The following is a 24,364-nucleotide window of genomic DNA, read 5'->3' as shown; positions in this document are numbered from 1 at the left end:
AAGCTTGTTAGGGCCATAACTTTATCGTTCATTGTGAGATTTGAAAATCATTAGGTACATTTGTTCACCATCATTGGAGGGTGTGTCGCGTGAAAGAATTACGTCGATATCTCCAAGATCAAGGTCACACTTTGAGTTCAAAGGTCAAAAATGGCCATTAGCTTGTCCGGCCCATAACTATGTCGTTCATTGTGAGATTTTAAAATCATTTGGCACATTTGTTCACCATCATTGGACGGTGTGTTGCACGAAAGAATTACGTATATATCTCCAAGGTCAAGGTTGCCAGGACTAAAAATAGATTGATTTTGAAACAAAGGGGGTAAATATGAACAATCAGTAACAATGCACATTTTGAGTTGTCTCCCTTTATCAAATTGAAATCAAGGTCGCCACAAGTAAAAATAGATTGAATTTGAAACAAGGGGGTAACAATGTTTATTTTGACTTGTCTCCCTTTATCAGACTTTTTTTTAAACTTGAAAACCTGGTTTTGTGACAATTTTGTCCCTTGTCTGATTATATATTTGTGCATTTAATGCTGACATTTATGATAATGATGATATGGATGATAATAATTACCGGTAGTAGCGGTGTACAGGAGGAGGAAAGAGAGCTGTGGTATATTTAAATGTCTACAGTGCATATTTCAAATTGAACATTGACCATGATTTGAACCAATATCAACTGGAAATCTTTGTATTGATAAATGTTTAAAGAGCCATAAACACTCAAAATCAACGAATATTTTTTTAATTAATGGTAACCAATAAAAAAAATCATCGTTCTTATAGCAATAGCCAAAATTTCAATGCTAGATGTGGTCTATTTATAGTGATTTAACGAGATATAAAAAGCTTGTTTTTATTTCTTGTGGGGCAATATATTCTATTTAAATTTCCCGTGACAACACCCAACATAACCAGCAAACGCAAGATTGGCTTCTGGCAGTGTTATCATTATGTTATTAATTGATGGAGCTCAGGACGTCCTTCTCTTAGCAATTCAGCAAGAAAAACAGAAACGATATGCAAAAATGAAAGTGTGGGACAATGCACTACTGAATGGAACTAACTCAAGGAATGAATGAGGTTTTCCATGATTTTGAAGTTGCCCATTATCAATTATACCGGTAATAGCGGGGTAATCTAATAGAAAGCACAGGCAAGTACGCTTCAAATTATGCATATTAATGCAAACTGAATGAATCCAATCCTGACTTGAGATCATCCGTAAAACAAACAAGATGTCTTCGCAAAACAATTTTTAGATGCTAAAAAGTTGCAGAATGTTTGTTTGATAGAATTTTTACAACAATGTTACTTCTTTAAGGGTCTTCGTATGGCACTTTTTGTTGTTGGAAGTTTTTATATAGCATAATAGTATTGGGCGTGTTTATGGATCTTTAAATCACGCTTAATATCAATTCATTGGCTTGGGTTTTATTTATAACGAACATTTTTAATCATAATTTGCTTGATATATTTAACAATAAAATCCAAATGTAGTGTCAAGCAGTCTTCAAATCAACGTGCGTAAAGATAAAATCCAATTTAAATATTTGCAACTAATCTGCAATAATAGCAGTATTGTTCTTCTTGGAACTTGGTTAGAAATTTTGTTGTAATTATCCCCACGCTTTTTGAAAAAAAGGTGGGGATATTGTGGTTATCTCCGCCATCCGTCCGTCTGTCTGTCTGTCTGTCTGTCTGTCTGTCTGTCCGTCCGTCCTGGCCACTATCTCCTCCTACACTGAAGGCACTAGAACCTTGAAACTTACACACATGGTAGCTATTAGCATATGTGCGACCCTGCACTATTTGGAATTTTGATCTGACCTCTGGGTCAAAAGTTATAGCGGTTGGGGTGGGGCCGCGTCAGAAATTATCACTCATTTTTTTAGGTTATTTTACATTTACTTCTTTATTTCTACACCGATTCACTTCAAAATGATACTGGACCTCTCTTATGACAATACGGTCAATCTCAACCATGCATGGCCCCATTCCCAACCCTGGGGCGCCCCGCCCACATAGGCCACACCCACCAAAAATTTCCATTTACTATAATTTTTTCATTTCTACACGGATTCACTTCAAATTGATACTGAACTTTTGTTATGACATTAGGGTCAATCTCAACTATGCATGGCCCCAATCCCAACCCTGGGGCGCCCGCCCACATAGGCCACACCCACCAAAAAATTCCATTTACTATAATTTTTTCATTTCTACACGGATTCACTTCAAATTGATACTGAACTTCTCTTATGACATTAGGGTCAATCTCAACTATGCATGGCCCCATAACCAACCCTAGGGCCCCGCCCACATAGACCACACCCACCCAAAATTGCCTTTACTATAATTTCTTCATTTCTACACCGATTCACTACAAATTGATATTGAACTTCTCTTATGACAATACAGTCAATCTCAACTATGCATGGCCCCATTACCAACCCTGGGGCGCCCCGCCCACATAGACCACACCCACCCAAAATTGCCTTTTACTATAATTTCTTCATTTCTACACCGATTCACTTCAAATTGATACTGAACCTCTCTTATGACAATACGGTCAATCTCAACTATGCATGGCCCCATTACCAACCCTGGGGCCCCGCCCACATAGACCACACCCGCCCAAAATTGCCTTTTACTATAATTTCTTCATTTCTACACCGATTCACTTCAAATTGATACTGAACTTCTCTTATGACAATACGGTCAATCTCAACTATGCATGGCACAATTACCAACCCTGGGGCGCCCTGCCCACATATGTCACACCCACCCAAAATTGCCTTTTACTATAACTTCTTCATTTCTACACCAATTCACTTCTAATTGATGATGAACTTCTCTTATGACAATACGGTCAATCTCAGCTATGCATGGCCCCATTACCAACCCTGGGGCACACCTAGGTCAAACATTCGGCGTGGGGATACGCGTCGGCCTCTGCCGCGCCATTTCTAGTGACATCTTAGATGAGAATGAAACAAATGATTATCCAGGCCAGTTGAAAAATATGACCACTAGGGGATGGGGCAGTTTTCCTCCTACGGCAATGGCGAAGCCTTGCTAACACCCTAGAAGTCACATTTTTAGTCCATATTCAAGACAATTTGTCAGGACTTATGTTTTAATGATATCTGAGCAGAGTTCACAAATAAAAATGTGCTTAAAATCTAAATATTTATGCTTCCTAAAGTACTTTTATTGTTCTGAACTCCAACTTCTCAGAATAGTTTAGTTCCTTGGGCCCTTTTGTTAATCTTATATAATAAATTTATTCATAACTTCATTGACATTGCTGACAATTCAATGTGGTTTTTGTCACATTTGGGACAGAGCTCTAGTTCTAATGCATCACATGTCCAAATTAATGTTTATTAGTCCATAATATCAAATTTCCCTATATCTAGCATTATCTTATATATTTTTGAATGGATATGTGTAACACTATTTCTTAACTCATTTCAAAACACCAGTTTTACCCATTAATAGTTCAATTTTTATGTATTTCCAAATAATGGAGTGATAACTAGATGTGTACATGAAAATCCCTATTACCAGAAGTTATACGGCCAAAGTCAAGGTACAACTGACCAATATTGAACTCAAGCATGTGTCATGGATCCAAACTCACTTGCAATATGTGCATATTTATTTATTTTTGGTATGTTTCATAATTTTCAGGGAGAGGTTTTCAACTACATCTCTGAGACCTTCCTAACGTCAGACCTGACCAACTGGCTGAAAAATGTCCTGGGTGGGAAAGTGGAGCCTTCATGTAAATATTTATTTTGTGAACAGTGAAAAATATTTTATTTCTTTGGCTAGAATGTTTTCATGGTACTAGTATGTAGCTTTGTTAGGAAAAACAAACATTATACAAAATACAAATACCTTCTGGTGCTACAAATGCCCTTGGGTGGGAAAGTGAAGCCTTTAAGTGAATATTTATCTCCCGCCCAAGACGGAGGGATATAGTTTTGGCATTGTCTGGCCTTCTGTCAGTCCGTCCGCCAGTCCATCCATTTGTCACAAACTTTTAAGGGCTATATCTCAGAAACTACGGTTATTACTCTAAGTTTACGAAAACTGTACATTTTTGGACACAGTTTTTAGTCAAAATAATAAGTTTTTGTGACTCTAAATTTTCGGACATACAGGTTGTCTTCCATTAATGAACGTCACTAATTAATTACTCTAAATATTCTGACAGTATATTTTACCAGAATTCTGTCCTGTTGTGCTTATCTGATGAAACTTTGGTAATGTGTTTTTACAACCAGGGTCATAAACCTGGCGGATGTATGCCTTAAGGCAATTAACCATTACATTTGCGATATTGGGTATACAGCTATGTTTACTGGCAGAAGACAATGGTTTCATCAAATAGCTTTAAGTGAAACATATGTATAAGTAATTTATTATACCCCCATTACTATTGTTAATGGGGGCTATATAGGAGTCACTTTGTTGGTCTGTCGGTCGGTCTGTCTGTCCCGAAAATTTCATCCGATCTTCACCAAACTTGGTCAGAAGTTGTATCTAGATGATGTCTAGGTCAAGTTTGAATATGGGTCATGCCGGATCAAAAACTAGGTCACCGGATCACTTAGTGCGTTTTAAAGTGAAAGTTTGTCCGGACCATAACTATGTCATTTAAGGTTAGATTTTAAAATGACTTGGTACATTTGTTCAACATCATGGGACGGTGTGTCATGCAAAAGAATTACGTCGATATCTCCAAGGTCAAGGTCACACTTTGAGTTCAAAGGTCAAAAATGGCCTTAAATGAGCTTGTCTGGGCCATAACTATGTCGTTCATTGTGAGATTTTTAAATCATTTGGCACGTTTGTTCACCATCATTTGACGGTGTGTCATGCGAAAGAATTATGTCGATCAATATCTCTAAGGTCAAGGTCACACTTTGAGTTTAAAGGTAAAAAACGGCCATAAATGAGCTTGTCTGGGCAATAACTATGTCGTTCATTGTGAGATTTTAAAACCATTTGGCACATTTGTTCACCATCATTGGAACGTGTGTCATGCCAAAGAATTACGTTGATATCTGCAACGTCAAGGTCACACTTTGAGTCCAAAGTCAGAAATGGCCATACATGATCTTGTACGGGCCATAACTATGTCCCTTTGGCACATTTGTTCACCATTATGTCAATATCTGCAACGTCAAGGTCACACTTTGAGTTCAAAGGTCAAAAATGGCCATAAATGATCTTGTCTGGGCCATAACTATATCATTCATTGTGAGATTTTAAAATTACTTGGTACATTTGTCCACTATCATTGGACAGGGTGTCATGCAAAAGAATTGCGTCGATATCTCCAAGGTCAAGGTCACACTTTGAGTTCGAAGGTCAAAAATGGCCATAAATGATCTTGTCAGGGCCATAACTATGTCATTCATTGTGAGATTGTAAAATTACTCGGTACATTTGTTCACTATCATTGGACGGTGTATCATGCGAAAGAATTACGTCGATATCTCCAAGGTCAAGGTCACACTTGGAGTTCAAAAGTCAAAAATGGCCACAAATGAGCTTGTCCAGGCCATAACTATGTCATTCATTGTGAGATTTTAAAATGACTCTGTACATTTATTTTGTTCACAGTCATTGGACGGTGTGTCATGCGAAAGAATTCAAGAGTTCAAAGGTCAAAATGGCCATAAATGATAATGGCATGATAATTCTTGAAAATCGCCATAAATTAGCTTCTTTTGTTTTGTGAAGACAGCATGCAAAATATTCTGTGTCAATTCAGCATGTGGGGGTATACGTCACGTCTGTTACAAAGTTCTAGTTCTATATGGCGTTATATCTTACAATCATATGTAATTTTTATGTCCCCCACTATAGTAGTGGGGGACATATTGTTTTTGCCCTGTCTGTCTGTTGGTCTGTCTGTCTGTTTGCGCCAACTTTAACATTTTGCAATAACTTTCGCTATATTGAAGATAGCAACTTCATATTTGGCATGCATGTGTATCTCATGAAGCTGCACATTTTGAGTGGTGAAAGGTCAAGGTCAAGGTCATCCTTCAAGGTCAGAGGTCAAATATATGTGGCCAAAATCGCTCATTTTATGAATACTTTTGCAATATTGAAGATAGCAACTTGATATTTGGCATGCATGTGTATCTCATGAAGCTGCACATTTTGAGTGGTGAAAGGTCAAGGTCAAGGTCATCCTTCAAGGTCAGAGGTCAATTATATGTGGCCAAAATCGCTCATTTTATGAATACTTTTGCAATATTGAAGATAGCAACTTGATATTTGGCATGCATGTGCATCTCATGGAGCTGCTCATTTTAAGTGGTGAAAGGTCAAGGTCATCCTTCAAGGTCAGAGGTCAAATATATGTGGCCCAAATCGCTTATTTTATGAATACTTTTGCAATATTGAAGATAGCAACTTGATATTTGGCATGCATGTGTATCTCATGGAGCTGCACATTTTGAGTGGTGAAAGGTCAAGGTCATCCTTCACAAGGTCAAGGTCATCCTACAATGTCAAACATCATATAGGGGGACATTGTGTTGCACACCGGTATCTGATCGTCCATGCAATATTTTTAAAGTGTCTCTAAATTTTCAGACACTTGTATTTTTTAAATATTTTTTATCTTAATTTTCGGAAGCAAATTTGTTTAATTATTTTAAGTGTATATATATAAGATTTCAACATTAAATTTCATAAGTGTATAGATATCAATGAGGAGAAGTGTTATGCATGAGAACCATAACCTAACACTTTCTGTAGTAAGAATTGTTGCCCTATATTGTTTTTGTATTATTATTATGTAATTTGTCAGAGCTATATCTCAGATACTATACAAGATTTCAGCTTGAAACTTCATGGGTGTATAGATATCAATGAGGAGAATTTCAATGCATAAAAGCAATAACCCTACACTGTGTTTTTTATGCCCCCGGATTGAATGATCGGGGGTATATTGCTTTTGGCCTGTCTGTCTGTCTGTCATTGTATGTGTCTGTCTGTGTGTCTGTCACAAAACTTTAACCTTGTTCATAACTTTTGAAATATTGAAGATAGCAACTTGATATTTGGCATGCATGTGTATCTCATGGAGCTGCACATTTTTAGGGTGAAAGGTCAAGGTCATCCTTCAAGTTCAAGTCATTTTTTTCTAAAATAGCTGCCGTGCAGCTTCAAAGCGGCGCATCAGGGGGCATTGTGTTTCACAAACACAGCTCTTGTTTTAGGTTTCTGCATACATCAAGGCATTTGCACCCATTCATAAACAAAATGTTTTTGGCAGGGATATCAACTGAATGAATTTGCTTGTTCTTTTGTGAACCCTGAATTTATTTGTATGGCTAGAATGTTGTTTTTGTATGTACCGGTAGCTTTGAAAGTAAAAACCAACATAATGCCAAATATAGATTTCTTCAGGTCTAGGAATGCTGGAAGTGTATTTTACAATAAAATGAGATACCGTTTAATATTTGCAAAATTAAATTTGAAATTGAAGTACTAAGATGGTTAATCTGTTTCATACCAAGTATTAATCATTATTTCATTAAATAGTCTGTACCGGTTTGCCTCTGAAGTAAAAAGCATTAGCACACCATGTACATACTAATCATACAGTAATGTAAATATTCCATTGCACCATGAACTCTAAAATTATCTTCAGTGGACTGGCGATTTTAGTTAAAAAATAAAATAAATATAAATTGATAAAATAGCTTAATATTCCTTGTGGCATATTCAAAAGAATATTTGTTTGTTCCAGCCATGTTGACAAAGGGCAACTGGAAACCAGTAAACAAGGGCTACGATTTCCTGAAGTTTATTGACCTTGCAAAGAAAAAAAAGAAAATGCTTGAGGATAAAAAGAAGCCTATGCCTGCTGACAAAATGAATGAAGTACCAGGTAAGAACATTTTGAGGGTTGAGTGTTAAATTGTTGTATGTGCATAACATGTTTACTTGAGATACAATAGTTGCTGCAAGTCTAAATTTACATTTTCTTGTCAATTATACATTTGGTATTAAAGTTAATAACTTTATTGAAAGATTCAATGAATAGCAATAGAACTAACCCATCCCTCCCTGCAGGATTCTCAAACAAAGTAACAGTGGATGACATGATTTATATTTTTTTAGGTTTTTTAACCAGGTTTTCCGAAGGAAAAAACTGGTTATTAGATTGGCGAATGCGGGCGGGCTGGCTGGCTGGCGGGCTGGCTGGCGGGCTGGCGGAATAAGCTTGTCCGGGCCATAACTATGTCGTTCATTGTCAGATTTTAAAATCATTTGGCACATTTGTTCACCATCATTGGACGGTGTGTCGCGCGAAATAATTACGTCGATATCTCCAAGGTCAAGGTCACACTTTGAGTTCAAAGGTCAAAAATGGCCATAAATGAGCTTGTCCGAGCCATAACTATGTCGTTCATCGTCAGATTTTAAAATCATTTGGCACATTTGTTCACCATCATTGGACGGTATGTCGCGCGAAATAATTACGTCGATATCTCCAAGGTCAAGGTCACACTTTGAGTTCAAAGGTCAAAAATGGCCATAAATGAGCTTGTCCTGGCCATAACTATGTCATTCATTGTGAGATTTTAAAATCATTTGGCACATTTGTTCACCATCATGGGACGGTGTGTCCCACGAAAGAATCACGTCAATATCTCCAATGTCAAGGTCGCCACGACTAAAAATAGATTAAAAAAAAAAAAAAAAACTTACAAAGGGGGTTAATTTTTTTTGGTCATTTCAAAAGTTCAGTTTGAGTTTTCTCCCTTTATCAGATTTTTTTTTCACAATGAAAACCTGGTTTTGTGACAATTTTGTCCCTTGTTATTTCTTAGTAGCCTAGAATTTATATACTTAATATTGGCATGAACAATCTCTCTTGTGACTTAAATAGGCAAGAATTGACCATTTTGCATAGTTTTAGAAAACTCCACCCTAGATGTTTTTAGCTCATCTATTTTTGGAAAAAAAGAAGAGCTATTGTCATTACCTGAGCGTCGGCGTCCGGTTCAGTTTTTTTTGTTTACGTCCACTTTTCTCATAAAGTATCAAAGCTATTGCATTCAAACTTGGTACACTTACTAACTATCATGAGGGGACTGGGCAGGCAAAGTTAGATAACTCTGGCTGGCATTTGGACATAATTATGTGCCCTTTTAATATCATAAATACGTTACCTGTTATCTCTAGCTTACCCCTTTCCAAGGGAGTTATTTCATCCGGAAAATATTCAAGCGCTGGGAATCGTCCACCTCTATAAGAATCCAAATCAGGTTAAACATAGTACAATGCAACCTAACAGGAAATCAAGAACCACAACTCATCTTTCCTTTCCGGATAAAACCATGTGCACGCCTATTTTAGGCTCAGGACTTATGTGTTCTTTTCACTGTGTTTTTGTCGGAGTTTAAAAGGATTAAGTTTATTTATCTTTTATTTGTATCATTCGGTTTATATTTCTATACTTTTTGTTGCAGTAATTGTCATATTTCTGCTTTTGCTGGGTTTCTTTGTTTGCATCGTCGCTCATGTACATGACGTCATGAGCACGTGAACCACGAGGAATTCGTGCCTCAATTGGACAGCGTTCTTTGTGTTTACATTTTGTGGTTTAACTTTTTATTTGAATTTATAATCATTAATTTGTCTTTTGTAGGTTCTTTCTGTTTCTTTTATTTCAGAATGAACTTACAGGATAGAGGTTCTTGTGGTCATATCAAAGCAAGGTGGGATTCCCACGATATTTGCTTGGCATGTACCGGTTGCACATTTAATAACAAATGTGCGGTTTGCGATTTGTGGGCTTACGACGTATGGACAAAAGCAGGTCGCCGGAGGACGTCGATCAGCCGCAAACGCAACGAACCTCCATCCGACGTTGATTACCCGGTGACTCCACTGGTCAAGGATGACCAGCGGTTTTGTCAGTCACTGGGTACCGGGCAAGATGGTGTTGTTGTCAGTCGATCGTCATCAGATCTTATGACTCACACCATGCATACCGGCGACATTGATCATGGAACGACTGGATCAATGTCAGACCACATGGCAGCCGCCATTCTACGGTCTTTGTCCGGTGACGTAACCGGTCATAATATGACCGGCCGGTCACCGGTCCGGTCCGGTCCGGTCACCGGTCATGTCACCGGTCCGGTCCGGTCATGTCACCGGTCCGGTCACCGGTCCGGTCCGGTCACCGGTCAACAGTCATCAGTTAGGCCTGCCACCGATAACACCAATCGCCGTTCAAGAAGAACTCGGTCTTCATCATCGGCTTATTCTTCTACATCCGATTCGTCGTCGAATACATCGTCTTCATCAAGGAGTGGACATCGGACACGCTCTTCTTCTTCGAGCAGTTATCATCGTCGCGGCGCTCATAAGCGATCACGTCGTCACTCACGGAGACGGTATTCCAAAAAATCTCGATTTCATCGCAGCCGATCCACATCTCGACAGCGCAGCCGATCCAGATCTCGACATTGCAGGAAACGAGGACGTCGGCAACGTTCACGTAGACAGCATCGGAGTTACCATTCGTATAGTCGTTCACCATCGTATTCCGTTAGGGAATCGCATGTTTCCATGCCAAATGTGTCGGTTCCAACGTTGACTGCCACACGTATTGCATCTTCAGGAGCTCATCTCACTACTACGGCGTCAGTGTCAACACCACGGGTATCATCTACCGTATCTAGTCGTTTACCCCCTACAGCTACCCTGTCGAATCCTGATACACTTTGGATACAGAATTCGGCGGGACATTTTGTACCGGTCAATGCTGATAATTTACCATCTTCCGGTTTACATTATCAGTTTACTGACGTCGGGGATGATCATTCGCTGTTACCAGACAATTACAATCCGGTACAAGATATTCTCACTTCTGTTCCTGCTGATTCTATACAAACCGCTGGTGTTGTAGAGAGTGAGGCTGATTCAGATGCAGAATCTAATGTTGAGACGGATCAATATTTAGCTCCGATTGGTCAGATCTATGAACTGATGTTTCGTACTCTTGGTGAAGATTACTGTCCAAGACCTGCTGAACTGTCTTCAAATGCGACGATTTCTGTGACAGAACAACTTTTTCGTACATTTGATCCCAACAGGGTTATTAAGTCGACGGCTCGTCCTGACCCGCGACTTCCCATTGGTTCTACTGTTCTATCTGTTCTTCAATCATTGGAATCAGCTAATAAGACTATTCCAAAACGAGGAGAAACATGGAAAATTCCTAAGGAACTAGCTGATCCAAAACACCAGGAAGGTAGTAAAAGTTACAAACCTCCTGTACCACATGCAACATCTGGGTTGGATTTTTCAAAACTTCCGGTTCCAGATCCGGACATTAGCAAGCTATCTCTTGTAATGCCAAGTGGTTCCAATTCAGTTTCTGTTCCGTTTTCAATGTTGGAAACTTGGGAAATGAGGGAACGTAGATCATTAGGTTTGACTAACCAAATTGACTTTATGCTAGCGACAATTTTACAAATGGTGTGTGATTGGTCGGAATCTGTTCCGGAGGAACTCCGTGATTTGTTAATTCATCTCTTACGGACCACACTGGCCTTATCTCACACTTCTGCTTCTTCAATGTCCGAGATGCTAAGGATTCGTAGAGGTCTTACTTCTTTACCTAAATATTTTCTGTTGGAACCTGGTATGAACTCGCTCAGAACAGCTCCTCTCACATCAGGGTTCCTTTTTTGTGGGAGGATACAAGAAGCAATCACAGCTGACAAGGATGACCAACTTCATGCTTCTTTAGCTAGAAACAACTCTGGACAACGCCAAGGGGTCTTTAAGCATCCTGCTTCTAGGCCACCAGCAGTTCCAGCATTCAAGACGAAATAACCTTTTCTCTAAAAAGCCTTCTTTTAATCCACGGTCAGGTCCTAATAGGCAGTCTTCCTATAACAGACCTTCTTTGTCACACAAGTCTTCTAATAAAGATTCTGGGAAAAAGGGCAAACCCAAGCCGGGACAGAGGAATTTCAAACCTTCTACCGGCAGGGGCGCACCTCCTGCTTATCAGCCCTAGGTCCCTTCCCTTTCTACCGCCACAACCTCCGATGCCGGAAATACCAGTCGGGGCCAGACTTTTCCACTTCTCAAATCGATGGCTTCAAATTACTTCAGACGCATGGGTTCATTCTCTTGTGACAAAAGGCCTGACTTTTCAATTCGAAAAAAGGCCTCCACTTTCTCGCGTCCCTATAGAGCTGGTATCTCGGCATCCACATATTCTAGAGTCCATTCTCGGGCTCTTGGAAAAACAGGCGGTAGAAAGGGTTCAAGATCCTTATTCTCCAGGATTTTACAGTCGTCTTTTTCTTGTTCAAAAGAAAAATGGTTCCTGGAGACCAGTAATAGATTTAAACGTGTTCAACATGTATCTCCTCAAACCAACTTTCAAAATGGAGACTCCTTCTTTCATACGAGAATCCATCAAACCTCTGCACTGGGGGGTGTCTTTGGGTCTGGAAGATGCTTACTTCCATGTTCCTATACATCCCAACTACCGGAAGTACTTGCGATTCGCCTTTCAAGGCCAAGTCTACCAGTTCCGGTCTATGCCTTTCGGGTTGGCGACAGCCCCACGAGTTTTTACCAAACTAATGTCGGCAGTCGGATCACACCTCAGAGTTCACGGGTTTCTTCTTCTTCAGTATTTCGACGACTGGCTCTTACACCAGCTCGATCGTCAATTGCTTCTGTACAACCTAGAATTCTCTTGGAAGGAACTCCTCTCGTTAGGGCTCCTTCTCAATGCAGACAAATCAGACCTCATTCCTTCACAGGACTTTACGTTTGTGGGAATGAATTTCTTGACCCACATCAATCGGGTCAGAGTGTCTATTCAACGTATATCAGACCTTCTGATGAAGGTCAACTGGGTTTTGTCCCAATCTCATATAACAGCTCAAGAATTCCTCTCTCTCAACGGTATCCTGAGCTCAGTAGCAGACTTTGTGCAGTTGGGACGTCTCTTCCTACGTCCTCTTCAGCACTATCTCTCAGCTTGTTGGAAATGGTCTCCAGGCAATCTATTAACACAGATTCCAATCCTTCCCTCCTTAAGGTCTCATCTTCAGTGGTGGCTAGACGAGGAGACTCTGTTGGCAGGAGTACCCCTTCTTCCTCCGCAACCGTCATTATATCTAGTAACGTATGCGAGCAAGGAAGGGTGGGGTGCTCACCTGGAACCTCTCAGTCTGATAATTTCAGGGTTGTGGTCTCATCAGGAATCTCATCTACATATCAACAATCTAGAAATGCGAGCAGTATTTCTAGCTGTATCTCATTTCCAATCACATCTTCGAGACTCTTGTGTGATGGTGTCAACAGACAACACATCTGTGGTGGCTTACATCCAGGCACAGGGGGAACACATTCTCAATCCCTGTATCTGGAAACCAGAAAATTACTTGTTCTTTGCAAAACACTCAACATTCATCTGCTGGCAAAATATATACCAGGTCGCCTCAACGCCCTGGCGGATGGTTTGTCTCGCAAACACCAGTTACTTCCATCGGAGTGGACACTTCATCAAGAAGTGACCAACCAGATCTTTTTCAAGTTCGGTTATCCCCTGGTCGATCTATTTGCAACAAGACACAATCACAGACTTCCTCTGTATGTGAGTCCAGTTTACGATCCAGCAGCGTGGGCAATCGACGCGCTTTCGTTCGCGTGGGACCAACTGGACGCTTACGCCTATCCCCCACCCATTCTAATTCCCCAAATATTGGGGAAAATCAGGGTGAGCTCTTGCAGGATACTCCTGATTGCCCCTTGGTGGCCCAGAAGATCTTGGTTCAACGATCTTCTCAGTCTCCTGTACGATTATCCCAGGAATCTTCCTCGCAGGTCAGATCTTCTGTCTCAAAGCGGCAGACTACATGCGGACCCAAAAATGTTCCACTTACACGTCTGGCCGTTATCAGGCAATCTTTGCAGAAGAAATGTTTTTCTGTCAGGGCTTCAACCCTCGTTGCTTCGGCAAGGAGAAAATCCACCAGAGCAGTCTATGATGCTCGTTGGAAACTTCTCCAATTGGTGTTTTCGAGGGAAAATTAATCCCCTCAATCCCTCTGCTAGACGAATAGCGGATTTTCTCATTTATCTTTTTGATGATAAGAAACTTTCTCTTAGTTCCATCAAAGGATACAGATCTATGATTTCGCATACATTGGCTTTCACTAAGTCTTCACAAGTCTGTGCTGATCCAGCTATTTCAGAACTTGTTCGAGCTATGGAACTTAGTCGTCCTGTATCTCGTACACTTGCTCCTAAATGGGATTTAGCTTGTGTGCTAGGTTCGCTTATTAAGGCTCCCTATGAACCTCTTGATCAGGCTTCATTACAATTCCTAACATGGAAGACCGTTTTCCTTCTTACTATGGCTTCAGCCAAACGGAGAAGTGAAATTCATGCTCTTTCTATCGAGGATAGTCATCTTCGTTTTGACTCTTCTGATGGTTCCGTTACATTGTTATGTCAGTCAGGATTCCTTGCTAAAAATCAACTCCCCTCTATGGCTTCCAAACCCTTCAAAGTTCCAAGTCTATCTAGAACTTGTGGACATGAAGATGATGATAGACTCCTTTGCCCGGTCAGGGCTTTGAAGTTCTACCTTAAAAAGGTAAAGTCTATTCGAGGTTCTCGCAAGAGACTTTTCATTCCATTAAAAGGGGGGGGGGCGATGTGTCTGCGGCTTCTATTTCTCGTTGGATAGCCTCGACTATAAGGAAAGCTTATTCTTCTCTTTCATCGAGGGATTTATCCCTGTTTAAGATAAGACCGCATGAATAAAGAGCTCTTTCGGCTTCGTGGGCTTATATTAATCAGACCCCACTATCTGAAGTGCTTCAAGCTGTTTTCTGGAGGAATCCGACCACCTTCTCCTCTTTTTATCTTCGTTCTCTTGAGTGCCAACAAGACAATTTGTATAAGTTGGGTCCTCTTGTAGTGGCTCAAACTGTAGTTTCTTCTATGGCGTAAGTACACTGGTGCCATCCGAGAATTAAGTACTATACTGTACTAACAAAGATTATAAGAGGACGTGATTCTACTATCTCTGGCTGTAAACCCTCTATATGGGTTCTGCTGTGATGGGAAAAAATATGCGAACCTTCCCGCCGCAGCTGCAAAATCAGCTAGAGATATCAGGTAACGTATTTATGATATTAAAACAAATTTTCTTAAAGTAAAATTCATTTTAATTATTAAATACTTACCTGTTATCGGTAAGTCCCACCTCCCACCCCGCTCATCGCCTTTTTATGTTTGCGTAAAGGAAAGATGAGTTGTGGTTCTTGATTTCCTGTAAGGTTGCATTGTACTATGTTTAACCTGATTTGGATTCTTATAGAGGTGGACGGTTCCCAGCGCTTGAATATTTTCCGGATGAAATAACTCCCTTGGAAAGGGGTAAGCTAGAGATAACAGGTAAGTATTTAATAATTAAAATGAATTTTACTTTAAGAAAATTTGTTTTTATACTTAGAATATTGAAAATTTGGTTAAGTTTTCTATTTAGGTCCACTTTATTCTTAAAGTATCAAAGCTATTGCTTTCATACTTGCAACACTTACTAACTATCATTAGGGGACTGTTCAGGCAAAGTAATGTAACTCTGACTGGCTTTTTGACAGAGTTATGGCCCCTTTTATACTTAGAAAATTGAAAATTTTGGTAAGTTTTGTGTTTTGGTCCACATTATTTCTAAAGTATCAAAGCTATTGCTTTCATGCTTGTTACACTTACTAACTATCAGAAGTGGACAGTGAAGGCAAAGTTATTTAACTCTGACTGGCATTGTCATAGAATTATGGCCCCTTTTATACTTAGAAAATTGAAAATTTGGTTAAGTTTTGTGTCTAGGTCCACTTTATTCCTAAAGTATCAAAGCTATTGCTTTCATACTTGCAACACTTACTTACAATCATAAGAGGACTGTGAAGGCAAAGTTATGTAACTCTGACTGGCATTTTGACAGAATTATGGCCCCTTTTATACTTAGAAAATTGAAAATTCTGTTAAGTTTTGTGGTTGGGTCCACTTTACTCCTAAAGTATCATAGCTTTTGCTTTCACACCTGGAACACTAGCTAACTATCATAAGAGGACTGTACAGGCAAAGTTATGTTACTCTGACTGGCATTTTGACAAAATTATGGCCCTTTTTTAACTTTGAATATTTGGTTAAATTTTGTGTTAAGATCACTTTACTTTTAAAGTATCAAGGCTATTGCTTTCAAACTTCAAATACTTTCTTACTATCATGAAGGTACTGTACCTGGCAAGTTGACTTTGACCTTGACCTTTGAATGACCTTGACTCTCAAGGTCAAAGTATTAAATTTTGCTAAAATTGCCTTAGCTTCTTTATTTACAATCAGATTTGATTCATACTTACAAACACTTACCTGACAAACCACAATAGACTCCACCCAAACCATCCTCCATGCTCCACCCCAGAATCCCCCCCAACTAAAAAAAAATGTTTCCTTTTTTTTCTTATTTTTGAATTATCATCTAATAAATGACCCCACCCCACACTATAGCCCCCTCCCTCTCAGCTCCACCCCCCCCCAAAAAAAATTTTTTTTGAAAGACTGTCCAACCATCCCACCCAAGAATTCCCCCCCCCCCCCCCACCACCAAAAATAAATAATGAAATCTTTTTTTTTCATTTTTGAACGATAATGTAATAAATGACCACACACCCACACTAAACACCCCTCTCCAACCCACCCCTCCCCCCTTTTGATTGAAGTATTAAGATAGGTCCCTTCACCTTTAAAAAGAAAAAAAGATTAGCGGTGCTCTTGTTTGAAGGTTGTTTAACCAACGGATTGAAGGAAATTGATTTGATTTTACAACCTAGTGTAAATTATTTGATTTTACCACCAAGTTTTAGTTTTTAGCTCACCTGATTGCTAAGGTGAGCTTTTGTGACCGGTCTTTGTCCGTCAATTGTCCGTCCGTCCGTCCACATTTGTTCGTAAACACTCTAGAAGCCACATTTATTGTCCGATCTTCATGAAAATTGGTCAGAAGCTTCGTCCCAATGAAATCTCGGTCATGTTCGAAACTGGGTCATGCCGGGTCAAAAAATAGGTCACTAGGTCAAAAAAGGAAAAAACTATTAAAACACTGTAGAAGTCACATTTCATGCCCAATCTTCATGTAACTTTGTCAAAATGTTTGTCTTAATGATATGTTGATTGAGTTCAAAAGTGGTTCCGGTCCGTTGAAACACATGGCCGCCAGTGGGCGGGGCAGTTTTCCTAATTTGGCTATAGAGAAACCTTGTAAACACTCTAGAAGTCACAATTTTTGCCCAATCACCATGAAAGTTGGTCAAAACATTTGTTTTATTGATTTCTCGGATGAGTTCGAAAATGGTCCAGATCGGTGAAAAAACATGGCCGCCAGTGGGCGGGGCATTTTTCCCAAAATGTATAAAGTGAAAACATGTGAACACTTCTACAAGTCACATTTTTGGCCCAATTTTCATGAAATTTGGTCAGAACATTTGTTTACTTGATATGAGAGTTGAGTTCGAAAATGGTTACGGTGCGTTGAAAAACATTGTTGCCAGGGGGACGGGCAGTTTTCCTTATATCTATATAGTAAAAAGGAATGTAAACAATCATGAATTAAGGTCATGTAACATGCGAGACAACTCTTCTCAATATTGCATTTAAGTTTACAGTAGTTATTCCCCTTTGACTATTAATGTTTTCATAATAATACAGTGTATTTTCTAGAGGGCACATTTCTTTTCCGATCTTCATGAAACTTGGTCAGAAGCTTTGTCCCAATGATATCTCGGTCGAGTTCGAAACTGGGTCATGCCGGGTCCAAAACTAGGTTACTAGGTCAAAAAAAAGAAAAACTTTGTAAACACTGTAGGAGTCACATTTCATGCCCAATCTTCATGAAACTTTGTCAAAATATTTGTCTTAATGATATGTTGGTTGAGTCCAATAGTTGTTCTGGTCTGTTGAAAAACATGGCCGCCAGTGGGCAGGGCAGTTTCCCTTATTTGGCTATAGAGATACCTTGTAAACACTCTAGAGGCCACATTTTTTGTCCGATCTTCATGAAACTTGGTCAGAAGATTTGTCCCAATGATATCTCGATGGAGTTGGAACCTGGGTCATGCTGGGTCAAAAAATCGGTCACTATGTCAAAAAAAAGAAAAACCTTGTAAACACTGTAGAAGTCACATTTCATGCCCAATCTTAATGTAAGTTTGTCAAAATGTTTGTCTTAATGATATATTTATTGAGTTTAAAAGTTGGTGTGGTCCGTTGAAAAACATGGCCGCCAGTGGGCGGGGCAGTTTTCCTTATTTGGCTATAGAGAAACCTTGTATACGCACTAGAAGTCACAATTTATGCCCAATCATCATGAAAGTTGGACAAAAGCTTGGTTTTATTGATATCTCGGACGAGATAGAAAATGGCCCAGATCGGTGAAAAACATGGCCGCCAGTGGGCGGGGCATTTTTCTCTATATGGATATAGAAAAAACATGTGAACACTCTAGAAGTCCCATTTTTGGCCCAATTTTCATGAAATTTGGTCAGAACATTTGTTTCCTTGATACGAGACTTTAGTTTAATAACATGGCTGCCGAGGGGGGGGGGGGCAGTTTTCTTATATTAATATAGTAAAAAAAAGCTTGTGAACACTCTAGAAGTCACTTTTTTTGCCCAATCATCATGAAACTTTGTGAAATGATTGGTTTTATATATGTCTCAGATGAGTTCGCAAATGGTCCCGATCAAGCAAAAAACATGGCCGCCAGGGGTGGCTGGGGGCAGTTTTCTTTATGTGACTAGAGAGAAACCTTGTGATCGAACACCATAGAAGTCTCATTTTTTTTGCCTAATCATTGTGAAACTTAGTCAATACATTTGTTTTATTGATTTCTCGGACAAGTTGGAAAATGGCTCAGATCAGATGAAACACACTTTTTAGCTCACCTGATTGCTCAGGTGAGGTTTTAGAATTGGTCTTTGTCCACTCTAGCATTCACACTTCTCAAGCATTCTTTATGAAAGTTGCTGAAAGATCTCAGTCAAGTTTGATAATGAGCAAATTCACATAATTAATGCCATTATTATTGCCCTTAGATTGTCAAAATTTTTCATTATATTATTCAAAATCCTTGTAAACACTCTAGAGGTCACAATTTTGTTTCAGATTTTATAAATCTTGGTCAAAATATTTATTTTTGTAAGCAAAGTTTGATGTTTGGTAAGGGGGGGTCAACTCAAAATATAGACAATCCCAGAATCAATTAAATGACCGCCGCCATATTGGCTATTACGTAACCCGCTACTGAAAACGGTACTGAAGAATTTGGCAGATTACAGCGTAATCATAATGTACACCTGCTTTATTCCAATAAACAGTACTTAGTGACTTCGCACAGTAGGATTGAAAACAATTGTAACATGAAACCAAGTGTCGATTTGTTACACATCGTTAATCAATATAAGTTAAATAAAAAATATACACGATAGATTTATAAAATATGTGTCTCTGCAACAATATTCAGTGACAACACGTAATGTTTAATGACAAGTTTCTTTTTTAAAGCATACCTCTCAGTAATGTCTTTGTGTAAAATTTAATGATTCCTTTATGAAATACAATTATTCAATGAAAATTATAAAGTTTATAGAAATATTTAAAGTCTGAAGAAAACGTTGTGATCTTAGCGTAAATAGTGCAGAAAATATTAATTGGCGAAATTTTGAAAGATTTCAGACCATGGTAGAAAATTGTATTGAAAGGTAGATATCTGCCTTTGTTTAAGCCGGTATTATTTCTTATAAATTGAATAACATCTAAATTCACGATAAACATGTTCAACATGAAAAATATGGAGCCTTAAATAAACTTGAATAGTTCCAATTGTGTTCTGTAGATTTCCTCAACTTGGGTCTTTATTTAATTTTCGTAATATAGTCTAAATTTACGATAAAAAAATACAAAAACGAAAAAAATAAGTGATTTTGCTTCGTTTATAACGGATGATTAATTTCAGTAAGATTAAGGTCTTGAAAAAACACATTGGCGATAAAAGAGCGAACGAATCCGCTAAATGGGAGGCGATGTCCCAAGTTATGGATTAAAAGCGTTTATGGGTTTGCCCGTGACACCACATGTCTGCACATGTGTATATACGGTTATTAAGATAACATATCACGTGTCGCCTTTAAATAACATGTTAAATGACAATCAAGACCTTATTCTTGCCAGGGACCTTTACAAAAAGGTCCCTGTTCATGCAGTTTTATTACCGGTACTCTTAAATGAATGCAGACAAACCTTATTTCTACTAATTACGTAATACCTTATCTTAAAAAAACACGAACGATTATTTGATTATCTGATCGATAATAGAGACTTTTTAAATCTTCAAATATATTCGAAAAAATCGTTTTGCCTTCTTGTTTTGTTCAGAGACCTATACAAACATATATGTCCCTTAGTTTTCTTCAGTACCGTTTTGGAGGCGCACGAGTATTTAGGGGCGTGTAATCAGGGAGGTATCGATTTCTGGGATTGTCTATAGGTCACCAGGTAAAATCTTACAGAAAGAAAAACACTCCATACGCCAGAGTTTTGGTTAAATAATGATAAAACTTGACCAGGATGTTTGTCTGGACAATATCTAGGTCACGTTTGACGTTTGGTAAAGATTAAATGAACCGACTCCTCTCAGGTGAGCTAGATAGGGCCATCTTGGCCCTCTTGTTACTTATTAATTTTCTCAGCCATATAGAAACCAATGTTGTCAACAGATATACACCAGTTATATGTTACTTTTTCAGCTCCTGACATGTTTGAGGAAAAGCTTAAGGAACGCCCCATGGAGGATAGTGAGGATTCTGATACTCGCCGCGACCTGTTTGACCTTCAAAATTCCCGACTGTACCACCAGGCACCTGGTAGGACCACTCACAAACATGAGGAACGTGGCCCCAAGGGCAAGCCCCCTGGCGTGGATGAGAACAATAATGAAATTAAGAAACAGCCGCCAAAAGATGCGCATGATGAATTGTAATTTGTTCTCATGAAAACATCGCCATGCTTTCATGTTATTCCTGCAGCTTGGTGTCAGTTATCTGAAAGCTTATTGTGGCTAAAAAGTGTTTCATTTTAATGTCATTAATATATAAATTGAATTGCATATTCTGTTGGGTTTTTTATTGGTGAATAAAATTGAGTTTGATGATTCCACATTTGGATACATATTGCTTTATTTAGTTTTAGAAATCTCTTTTGTTCTTCTTTAATTGAGATAACTGACAATTTAATGTACTGGTAAGTTGTAATGAATGATGCCTCATTTTCATCTCAATCCATATATTAATCTATTTTGCTATTTTTGCTAACCTGAGCATGATGTGCTCCTGGTGAGCTAGTCTGGTCTCCCTTCGTCTTGCGACTGTCTTGTGTTTCGTCTGTCTTCATATTTTAGCTCGTTACCACTCTACAGGTAACATTTTTTGTCCAGACTTGACGAATCTTAGAAGGTTTATTTTGACAATATCTAGGCCAAGTTCTAAGCTGGGTCACCGTGACGAATCTGAGAAAAACCTTGTTACCACTCTAGAAGCTACAGTTATGACTCAAGCTTGATAAACTTATTCAAAACGTTTATACTGACAATATCTGGGTTGAATATGAGTTTGGTTCATGTGTCCATAAACTAGGTTTCAAGATTAAACAAATATTAGGCAAAGTTTTTACCGATCTAGAGGTCACATTTGTGACTCAATCCTGATGAAACTTGGTCAGGATGTATATCTTGGTAATATTTTGTCCAAATAATAGGCCAGCAAATTTGGGTAACGTGCAACCAAAAACCAGGTCACAAAGACTAATCATGGCGCTTTTCAAGATATTGCTCAGACAGAACAGATAGTAAAAAGGCAGCCATTATTTGTGGCTATTAATTTGCTGTTTACAATAAGGTTATTCCATGTTCCTTGTAATGCTTTAATGCCTTTTACGTTACTGGGACTTGGTTATCAGCTCAATTTTTTCTTAGCTTTATATTATTATATTTTGCTCATTATGTTGTGTCAAATTTACGTCAGTTTTTTTGCATTTTAATCCGTTTATATACTCTTGTAGAAAAAATCTTAGAAAAAAAAAGTTTTGCTATGTTTGTTTTTTAAAATAGCTTATTAGCAAATTGTTTATATTGAAACGTTTGAAAATATCACAATATTGCAACTTTCTCAACTGGTACTAAATTAAGATAAAAACTTATACTGTCACAAGTAGTGAAATATGTGTTATTATCCTAGCATGACATGGTTTTTACATGAAATGTAGTACATTTTTTGACCATGTTACAGATATACTGTATATATGTTATAACTTTTGCTAAGAACTGTTTACTTGATCAGACCCTTTTATGAGAGATTTTTGATGAACAGTCAATTTTAGACGTTAAATTTAATTAAGATCTTCTGTGTATAATTAATTTAAGTTTTCATCAATGCTTACATTACAAAACATTCCATTACAGTTACTTATTTGATTATACTTTTATTACTGTTCTTTATAATTGTCCTTTGTAAGCTATAATCTTGTTTCTTCTCTTGTATTTAGGCCAAGTTCTAAGCTGGGTCAGGTGCGTTAACAAAAATAGGTCACCGTGACGAATCTGAGAAAAACCTTGTTACCACTCTAGAAGTTACAGTTATGACTCAAGCTTGATAAACTTTATCAAAACGTTTATACTGACAATATCTGGGTTGAATATGAGTTTGGTTGAAATGTCAAGATCAAACAAATCTCAGGCAAAGTTTTTACCGATCTAGAGGTCACATTTGTGACTCAATCCTGATGAAACTTGGTCAGGATGTATATCTTGGTAATATTTTGTCCAAATAATAGGCCAGCAAATTTGGGTAACGTGCAACCAAAAACCAGGTCACAAAGACTAATCATGGCGCTTTTCAAGATATTGCTCAGACAGAACAGATAGTAAAAAGGCAGCCATTATTTGTGGCTATTCATTTGCTGTATACATTAAGGTTATTCCATGTTCCTTGTAATGCTTAAATGCCTTACGTTACTGGGACTTGGTTATCGGCTCAATTTTTCTTAGCTTTATATTATTATATTTTGCTCATTATGTTATGTCAAATTTACGTCAGTTTTTTTTGCATTTTAATCCGTTTATATACTCTTGTAGAAAAAATCTTAGAAAAAAGTGTACTCTATATACTCTTGAGGAAAAAATCGTAGAACATTTTTTTTTGCTATGTTTGTTTTTCAAAATAGCTTATTATCAAATTGTTTATATTGGAATGTATATACTCTTGTAGAAAAAAATCTTAGAAAAAAAATGTTTTGCTATGTTTGTTTTTCAAAATAGCTTATTATCAAATCGTTTATATTGAAATGTTTGAAAATATGGCAATATTGCAACTTTCTAAACTGGGACTAAATTAAGATAAAAACTTATACTGTCACAAGTAGTGAAATATGTGTTATTATCCTAGCATGGAATGGTTTTTACATGAAATGTAGTACATTTTTTGACCATGTTACAGATATACTGTATATATGTTATAACGTTTGCTAAGAACTGTTTACTTGATCAGACCCTTTTATGAGAGATTTTTGATGAACAGTCAATTTTAGACGTTAAATTTAATTAAGATCTTCTGTGTATAATTATTTTAAGCTTTCATCAATGCTTACATTACAAAACATTCCATTTCAGTTACTTATTTGATTATACTTTTATTACTGTTTTTTATAATTGTCCTTTGCAAGCTATAATCTTGTTTCTTCTCTTGTATTTTACAACAAAGAGCAGGCTGTAGATGAGAAAAAAAGACAACTTAACAGTTTTAGATACTTTGTACCAACAATTAATAAGATCTACACTATTTTGGTTTCTTGCCAAAAATACACATTAATGGCGAATGAATATTTTACACTTATTTGGTATTTGTTTGCACTTGTTTTGCTTTCTATATAAATATGTTTGGAAAATACAAAGTAAGCGTGGAAAATAAAAGTGTTAAGAATGTTTATTTCTTAAATTATGTTTAAAAAAAGGTCAAAGGTCGGGTTTATAGTCTGCTATGATGTGTGAATCTTCTGTTGGCTTTCACCTTAACCGCCTGATCACTGGGATATAAGTCGTCTTTTTACACTCCGCATAGTATGCAGCCAATGCACACTGGCCTAATTTCCTCACAGGAACATTTATACACCTGGTTTGGAGAGGAACAAGCGTGACATAAATTTTTTACTCA

The 24,364-nt window shown here is 38.0% G+C and overlaps 1 protein-coding gene and 1 long non-coding RNA gene across 7 annotated transcripts in view; both read left to right on the top strand.

The window, feature by feature from the left end:
- The window catches only part of LOC127873294 (thioredoxin domain-containing protein 16-like), a 107,676-nt gene extending 83,541 nt beyond the window's left edge, over positions 1-24,135 (top strand). For all 6 annotated transcript variants that reach the window (XM_052417088.1, XM_052417085.1, XM_052417084.1 and 3 more), the window contains exons 19-21: positions 3,705-3,798; positions 7,795-7,935; positions 20,909-24,135. In XM_052417088.1, the coding sequence (XP_052273048.1) occupies positions 3,705-3,798; positions 7,795-7,935; positions 20,909-21,141 (468 nt within the window). In that variant the 3' untranslated portion in view covers positions 21,142-24,135. The remainder of the gene's footprint in view (positions 1-3,704; positions 3,799-7,794; positions 7,936-20,908) is intronic.
- LOC127873309 (uncharacterized) lies at positions 8,166-8,801 on the top strand. The gene is made up of 2 exons (XR_008046102.1): positions 8,166-8,410; positions 8,573-8,801. It is a non-coding gene; the product is annotated as an uncharacterized LOC127873309 (long non-coding RNA).
- Positions 24,136-24,364: the final 229 nt, after the last annotated feature.

The sequence above is a fragment of the Dreissena polymorpha genome, chromosome 3 (assembly GCF_020536995.1).
Source record: "Dreissena polymorpha isolate Duluth1 chromosome 3, UMN_Dpol_1.0, whole genome shotgun sequence".
Classification (NCBI taxonomy): Eukaryota; Metazoa; Mollusca; class Bivalvia; order Myida; family Dreissenidae; genus Dreissena; species Dreissena polymorpha.
The sequence above is the reverse complement of the archived record's forward strand: the minus strand, read 5'-3'. Positions and strand labels throughout refer to the sequence as shown.